This window comes from Gymnoscopelus microlampas, assembly GCF_963454915.1.
Source record: "Gymnoscopelus microlampas genome assembly, chromosome: 11".
NCBI classification, from domain to species: domain Eukaryota; kingdom Metazoa; phylum Chordata; class Actinopteri; order Myctophiformes; family Myctophidae; genus Gymnoscopelus; species Gymnoscopelus microlampas.
Window position 1 is genome coordinate 44,415,072 of NC_139948.1, and position 8,847 is coordinate 44,423,918.

At 44.2% G+C, this 8,847-nt stretch overlaps 1 protein-coding gene across 1 annotated transcript in view; it reads left to right on the plus strand.

Annotated features, from left to right (window-relative positions):
* The window catches only part of stx1b (syntaxin 1B), a gene marked incomplete at its 3' end in the record, with an annotated part of 90,915 nt that extends 88,686 nt beyond the window's left edge, over nt 1-2,229 (plus strand). Inside the window, exons 9-10 of the mRNA XM_084071395.1 lie at nt 899-1,009; nt 2,149-2,229. Of these exons, the coding sequence (XP_083927521.1) occupies nt 899-1,009; nt 2,149-2,229 (192 nt within the window). The remainder of the gene's footprint in view (nt 1-898; nt 1,010-2,148) is intronic.
* Between the last annotated feature and the right edge of the window lie 6,618 nt (nt 2,230-8,847).

Sequence of the window (8,847 nt, forward strand, 5' to 3'; positions counted from 1 at the left end):
AAAATGTCAAAGTGCATGTTGACCGCATAATCATAAAGTAGACTGACACTGGTATAATCCGCATTCATCCTAGTGTATGACAGAGGACAACATCACGATAAATTAAAATCTCTGCGATGTGATTATTGTGAGCGTTTTTTTTATCATTAAACCAGGATTGTTTTAGCAGAGGACATTTCATGTTTTATTCCTAGAATGCGCTATTCTTGCAATCAGTTAATAGAAGTTAAATAACTTTATACAACAGACAAGGAGTAGTTATCAGAGGCCAACAAAAAAAGCAGGGGTAAATAACTGGAAGACACAGTGTTATGACATGAGAAGTTAGGCTCTTAACTTTTAACAATGCTCACATACTGTACATCAGTAGTTCTCAACCTGTGGGTCGGGACCCCCAGGGGGGGTCCCCACATGATTTTGGGGGGGTCCGCAGATGACAGTGAAATGACAATATAAGGACTTTTAAGACATTTTTAATACCTAAAGAAACCTGAAAAGAGAAAGAAAGAAAAGAAAAAGACCATTACTGAATCAAAAGTAATCAACAAACTATATTATAAAAACTAGTCTAACATTGACCAAATTGTCAAATAATATAAGAAAGAGGTAACAATTGTGAAAATAGTCGATTGTGAGCTTGTGGATCTGCTATTTTCACAATATTTATCTGTGGAACCTAGTCAAAAGAAATTGAATGCCTCAACTCCTAAAAAGGTTTAGAACCATTGCTGTACATAATCGGTATGTGCTAGTTGCTTGTATATGTTGCATGCTAATAAGGTGTGTGTGTGTGTGTGTGTGTGTGTGTGTGTGTGTGTGTGTGTGTGTGTGTGTGTGTGTGTGTGTGTGCGTGTGCGTGTGCGCGCGCGCGCGCGTGTGTGTGTACACGCGTGTGCAGGGAGAGATGATTGACAGAATTGAGTACAACGTGGAACACTCTGTGGACTATGTGGAGCGAGCCGTGTCTGACACCAAGAAGGCCGTCAAGTACCAGAGCCAGGCCCGTAAGGTTAGTACACAGTGCCTGAGCTCCTGTCACAGTACTGAAGAACCTGTAGGGTTTGTACACAGTTCTGAAGCACCCGTCACTGTACTAAAGAATCCATAAGGTTAGTACATGGTGCTGAATTAACCCGTCACACTACTGAAGCCCCCATAAGGTTAGTATGACTGTAGGCTATTAGGGTGCTATTTTCCTGCTCGCTAGCGAGCCTGGCTCTTTAGCCGTCTGGTAACGTACGCGCCTACGGATCCAGGGGTCCTGGGTTCGCCTCCCAGCCGGCACTACAACCATACTGAAGCACACGTTAAGTTAGTACGGAGTACTGAAGGACCCATAAGGTTATTAAACGGAAGAATGGAAGCACTCATGAGCTTCATCATGCCCAGTGTTGTAGCACCAGCACACAGTACTGCTGCAGCACCTTTAAGGTTAACACACAGTAGTGAGGAAAGGATAAAACACGATGCTGAGTCACCATTTACAGTTCTGAAGCACTCATAAGGTTAGTAGAAAGTAGTGAAGTACCTATAAGGTTAGTACACATTACTGAAGCACCCTTAAGGTTAGTACACATTACTGAAGCACCCTTAAGGTTAGTACATAGTATTGAAGCACCCTTAAGGTTAGTACATTGTTAATTCTGTTGACTAAGACTAAGACTAAAAGACTATGACTAAAGATATTTTGATATTTAGTCGACTAAGACTAGACTAAGACTAAACAATGTCAGATGACTAAAATAGGACTAAAACTAAATGATGTGTTATTCAAAAGACTAAGACTAAGACTAAATCAGAATTTACTGTCAAAATGAACACTGGGTTAGTACATAGTACTGAAGCACCCTTAAGGTTTGTACATAGTACTGAACAGTACAAACCACTTTGGATTTACCTACTGAGATCATGACAGTCACCGTCTCTGTAACTCCCAGAACTGACTCATTCCCTTCCCTTCCTTTCCCCTCCTCCCCACTTGAGAAAGGACAGTATTTCTATTTAAACCGTCAAATTTTAAGAGAGTCATTTTGTCTCCCTGCGTAAGAAAACATTGATGTTGATCAATACGGTATACTTCCTGGGATTGAACAGTGCCTCACCCCCTCTCTCTCTCTCTCTCTCTCTCTCTCTCTGTTGACCTTGCAGAAGAAGATCATGATCATCATCTGCTGTGTAATCCTGGGTGTGGTCCTGGCGTCTAGCATCGGAGGCACGCTGGGCTTCTAGAAGCCCCCGTTGCCTCCGCCGCTGCCGCCATGACGACTGAAACCCAGCTCGACGACCGACCGTCCAATTGACAGCCAGCAGAGAAAAACAAAAGAAAACAACAACAACAACAACAACCAACCAACAACAACAACATCAACAACAACCTACAACCTACAACAACAACAAAAACACCACACTAAACAAGAATGCTATCCAATCACAGATAAGAGGGGAAAAAGCCGACATACCAAGGTGTTGGGTGGGGGTTGCAAAAACAACAAAGACAAAAAAATATATATATCAACGTTAAAAACGCCACCGCATTATAGCTGACATAAATACATAATGTATACGAAAAGAGGGTTACAAATAAGTCTTAATATTTATTACAGATGTACATGTAAATGTATGGAACATGTGAAGCAACACATGGGTTAGCTACCTGTAAAGAAATGTATGACCTATAAGATGACTTTCACTTGTTTGTTTTGCTCTTTTTTTTCTTATTTTTTAAGGGTTTCTTTCGTTTTTTGGGAGTCTCTGATGACAGTAACAGTGACTGGTGTGGGGTGTGAGTTCTGCAAGATGGGTTCTAGAGCTAAATCCCTTCCATTAGAGCTGGTGGGTGTCGGGGGGTCTAGAGCTAAAGGTCCAGCGCGTTCCAGAACATCCTAATGACGTACCAGAATGCACGCAGCATTCTAGAGAAAATAAACGGTTGGTTTCTGTGAGCAGTTCCAGAGCTGAGTACTTCAGAGCCTACTTCTAGGACCTAAATGTGTTCTAGACATGGGAGATTTGTGCTGCAGCGGAGAGAGCTGCGCTCTAGAGTCACATTTACTGTTCTAGAATGAGGTTTCTAAAGGACATGCTGTCAACTGGCTCTGCGCACAATGCTGTTAGATTCAGAAGACCAGGCGACAGGTCCCCTTGTCATTGGGAAGTGCCGGCCTCGCCATTGGTTCACAGGCCTCTTAAGATCACTCTCTCATTGGTCCCTCGCTTCCGCCATTCACCTTAGTCAGCCTATCAAATTATCTTAGTCCAGCTAGCCTTATCTGCCACATTGTGGGCAAATCAATCCAAATTTCTTTGGGCATGTTAATGTGCCCTTATATTTTGAGCAATGGGGGAAGCCCACTCACCCATGCAGCTTTGTAGATGACCAATTCATTGCCTCAATACCTCCGTGGGGGAGGGATGTTATTGGATTGGTAGATTTCCATGCTGACAGCCTCCCCTTCTGGTCACATCTGTCCAATCACAGAGCAGAGGGAGGGGCTGTGGGTTTCCTCTTCCAATATGATTGGCCTGCAACAGAAAACCAATAGTTTGACTCACTGGTGGAAGGTTGGAAAGGAGGGGAGAAACTGATGTACAGTTGAACTATGCAGCTTTAGATATAGATGACTTGTTCCGCCTCCTTCCCCTAAAGATGGCCAATGAGAAATAAGAGTTCATGTCAGGGTGACCAATGACACGAGGGGACGAATAATTGCACGTGTAAAAGGGCTGTCATTCACTTGTCGCCATGGAAATAAAACTGTAGCTTTTAACACCATAGCATCGGCGGAGGTCATATAGGTCAAGCTCCGGGCCGTCACGACTGTTCTTCCGGGAGATTCTCAAAATGAAGAGAACGCGTTAAAAAGTAACGAAGAAAAAATCCCAACACCTAATGAACAAACAAGACCGACCCCAAATCTTTGGAACCTTACCAACCTTGCTTGCCCTGGAACCTGAGTGTCATAATAATGACGTTCGTTGTTTGTTTCGGTTTGGTTTGGTTTTGCTTTGTGTTTCGTTTTTTTGTTTTGTTTTTTTGGAGGAATGTTTGTTAGTTCGTTGCTTGGTTGTTTTTCCGTGGTGATGCTGTTCCCAGTGCGTGGCGTGTCCTGTGAGTGTCCGGCCTGCCATCGTAGAGTTAGACGCAGTTCCTTTACGTCCTTATATGGTTTGAAGCATTTGCCTGTAAGTCCTCTTCCCCAAACCCCCTCCCCCACCCCCCTCCCACACTCCATCCCTCCACTACTCTTCCATCTATAGTAATGACATATTACACACCGCGTAGATGCCTGAGATAATACAGGTGCTATTGGTTTGGGAGGATTGTGACACGTAGCATGCTAATGTTAGATATAGATGTTCTTATTGGAAAGGTGGTGAACACGTTTATAAGCAACCGTCCACGTAACCCTCTATACACACAAACTTCATTTTCGACATTATCATATTAATGAATCAGTTCCCTCAACACATACCCTTCCTTGTGCATCGTCATGCTACTACTAGCCTTATCATGCTGAGGCCTAGCAGTACCCTTATCATGCTGAGGCCTATACAGTACCCTTATCATGCTACGGCTAGCAGTATAGCGTGTTATTTATCATGCTATGGTGGCGACGGCTACCATCATGTGTTAGCTCTTACAAAACTGTATAATTTTCAACACATCTGTTTGCCTAGTTTGGTCATGACACACTTTTCAGCACAATGGTTATTAACAACGGCACATATCTACCCAGCATTATGCTGGTTGCTGGCACCTGTTGTGCATAAAAGTAGCACAAGCTGCCCAGACTAGACATAGACACACACAGGCAACGTGAAAGTAACACGATTATGAATATTGCGGATCAATTCATGCGGGACTGTGATTGTACATTTTAAGCCCGATTTATGCTTCGGCATACGGCGACGTCACATGCTAAAAATAGCAGATCTACAAGCTCATAATGCTTCGCGGATGTGACACGTTGTGACCTTGCAGATCTGCTATTTTCAGCACACGACACCGTCACGTGACGGAGCATAAACTAAGCAATATGGGGTAATGAATGTTCATTTGCCTCGGCACCGAGGTATAGGCTACTTTCTGTCCTGTGCTGTAGGTTGTGGTTCAGTTAAACTCTACCGTCACAATAGAAAAAGGTGGAAAAGCTACATATTTTGCTTATAATACTATGCTACTGTATTACGGTACCTACAGCACAATATAATGCTAATTGCTAACCCGACCATAATGCTACAGTTCATGGTTACAATGTTGTCGCGAACATCAGGCGGCGAGGTCCCATTAAGCAAGGCACTTAACCCCTAAACTCTGCCATCAACAGAAGAAGCTGGTGGTCCAACTGCAGACAATATTTCAGTGCCACATAGGATATATATATATGAATATTTTTACTCGAGATAGGTTGTGGTTAGTCATTCATTCTTTACGGCATTACACAAGAGGCTAGCTAATAATGTGAACAATGCTTCAGCACCGCTACTAAGCCTGACTCAGATACAGACAGCCTACAGCACCATCCCACCTACAGCCTGTGTGTGTGTGTGTGTGTGTGTGTGTGTGTGTGTGTGTGTGTGTGTGTGTGTGTGTGTGTGTGTGTGTGTGTGTGTGTGTGTGTGTGTGTGTGCGTGTGCGTGTGCGTGTGTGTACGTGTGAGGCAGATGAGCTGAAGCATTCTGACAGTATGGGGCCACCTCCATGCAACAGAATCTCTGCTCAGCTGTGTATTGCGTGTCTAGCTGTGTGTGTGTGTGCGTGTGTGTGTGTGGTGGGGGCCGTAGAGAGTTGAATTCCCTTCACCTTGCCTACATACCCCTCCCCCCACACTCTCTCACATGAATTCACCCTAACCATATGCCCCATTTCCCGCACACGTCCCTAAAAACATATACACTCAATGTCGGAAGCAATAATTCAATTGCTATACAATTTGATTAGATTTGGTGACTTTGAACATCACCCAGCTATAGAGGTTCTTTCTAGATTCTGTCCTATCATGTTCTGGAGCCCTTTCTCCGCGTTTATGACTTCAGGTTCAAATTAGCTGTGTTGACTTGGTAGCGATACCTCGCCAAGGAATTTGTACGGGGAAATAAATCAGTGCTTTTTGTCCAATACTGTGTGCTTTTATGCAGCGTTTGTAGTTAGTTAGTTAGTTAGTTAGTTAGCATTTATGGGTTTTCTGTATATGTCCTTGATATTGTAAATACAATTTAACAGGACAAGGAGGGTAGTGGAGGTGCAGTCAACTATCTATCTTTTTCTTTCATTATTTTTTTACCTCCCAAAACCAAAACGGACTTGTATTCATACTGAAACCAAAGTGTAGTGACCACCCCCGTGTCCCTTGAACAGCAAAATCCAATAGATTTGTGTCTAAAATTGAATTGGACAAAATGTCAGTAGGTTTAGCGGAATATTGTGTTGTTCTCATTTACACATTCACACAGGGACAGAAGCTCTTATACCACTTTCAACCTGGTGTCCCTGTTTTTGGGCATTATTATAGGCGGAAATGTTTTTGGCCTATAAATGTAAAATCTTCAAAATGTTCAAAAACTGCGAAAATGCAACCTGTGGTGAGCTTGTTGGTGGGCTACTTTCCCTATTCCTTATACAACAAAGTATATAGACATTGATGAATTGACACAACTAGAGACAGAGTTACGCCCGGTCCTGTAGATATTAACCCCGCCAACACAGGAAAGCAAAATGACTCAACACGTTTTACATCCACCAATCGCTCCAGGCCCCCCTCACCCCTCCCCCCTCACCCCACCCCACCAGTGATGTCATCATATTCCCTCTCGCTCCCTCTGTTCCATTCGATTCAGGTATTTCATTTGTGGAATCTGTTCAGGTTTCTACTCAACTGGTTGGTTGTTCTTAGCTTGTTTCTTCTGCAACGAGTGCAGGGGTGATTGACTGCTCTCTTGTGTATACCGCCACCAATGGATCCTGATTTATTCTATAATGAGGTGATTAAGCCCATCACTCTTACCACTAAGTGGCAGTAATGAGTAATGAGTGCAGTGTTCCAACCGCCATTGAATCTCAAATGAGGTAGAAGCAATCTTGTCTTCTGGGTTAGGGAACAGTTGGATATCTTTTTCTGAATTTGCCTTTAATGGTGTGGTAGTTGTGAGGTGTGAGGTGTTGGTTGTACTGTGTAAACATGAACGGAACCCAACCATCTCCATAATACACGATTAACTATAGTATTCACATATCATTTCATCATATTTCCGTCAGTCGTCTGTTGCCTGGCCAACGGTGCAAGGTGACTTTGTCACCGTAACCTCTGTGGTGGCAGTGAGCAGACGTGTCGTCACCAAGGGGATTGGAGGGTGGATGGATGCAAAGTAGAGGAGTAGAATGGAAGAGTTTGATTGCCATCCACCAATACAGATAAGAGAGACGATTCCATTGCGTTCCCTCGCACCATTCCAGCATGACTTTATAAACATGAAGATCCTGTGTGTGTGTGTGTGTGTGTGTGTGTGTGTGTGTGTGCGTGTGTGCGTGCGTGCGTGCGTGCGTGCGCGCGCGCGCGTGTGCGTGTGCGTGCGTGCGTGCGTGTGTGTGTGTCTCTTGACCACTCATCTATTCAGCCATCTTGAAATAGGTGTTGTTTATCAGGTCAACAGCAACACAAGAAATGAAACTCCCCAAATGTTAAAGCTCCTCGGAAGCAAGCGCACAACAAGCTCACAGTGTGTCCTGATGCGATGAGTGGTGAGCTTGTATATCTGCAATTTTCACTATTTGTCGTACAACGAAGTATATAGGGGCTCATTCGATTAAGATGGACCTTTTCTGAGTGTTTAAGACACCATACCCACTCCATCTTTCTAACTATTTGATTTCTCTTTCTTCTTCTTTATCGAAGTCTTTGTTGTGATTGATTATTTATACGGAATGACAATGATGGCGAGGGCTCGGGGCCACGCCCCCTTCTCTCGGAGAGCCCCGCCCGCCGTTTGTTGGCGTGTTGCGATAAAACAGGCATGCAAAACGTTTGAGCTTTGTGAGTTTGCATGGTGAACGTTTTGTCATTTATTGACCCGCACCCACCACACCACCCCGCCCCCACCCGTCTTTTCCTTATTGTGCACTTTACTGCTGGCCTTTACCCCCCCCCCACACACCACCTCCATCACCTGACCTCCCTCCAATATCTCGTGCAAGTTGTTGGCTTGTCGGTTTAGCAGACACTCATTTAGATCATCTCTCTTCTGAGAAGTGGGTGTCTGTCTAGTTTTCCTGGACAAAGCGATGGACATAAACTGTGTTAATTAACATGCAGTATGTTCAAAAGTAACACAAATGCAAAACTAAGGCAGTAAAGGTTACTTTTATAGTTATGTGAGGAGAGGAGAAGGGGGGACAGTTGGGTTGTTGGGTTGAACTGATGATGTCCATGGAACTGGTCGTATTTTTGGCCCTTTAAGAGGGGCACCGTAGTGGGTCGAGTGGGCTGGACGAATCAAGTAAGCAGCTGTGAATCTTACCATATCCCTTACCATATCCCCCCCCCCCCCACCTGACCTTTACCCTGCCCCAAAAAATAATTTATTTTAATTAGACAAAACTGACTTCATTCACTGCTTGTTGGCTTCCGTGGTGACAGTGTGTTGTGTCGTTTGGATCCCTCTCTGGTGTTATTTAGTACGAGTCTCTGTAAAACGATTTAATGAACCTGCAACTTGTGAGCTGGCCCTGTGGCCACGTGTACAGTATGTGAGTGTGTGCATGCATGCATCCGAACCCCCCCCCCCTCCCCTCTGCCACAGTGGTACAAGACTGGTACGTATAGGTATGCACGTGTGTGTGCGTGCGTGTGT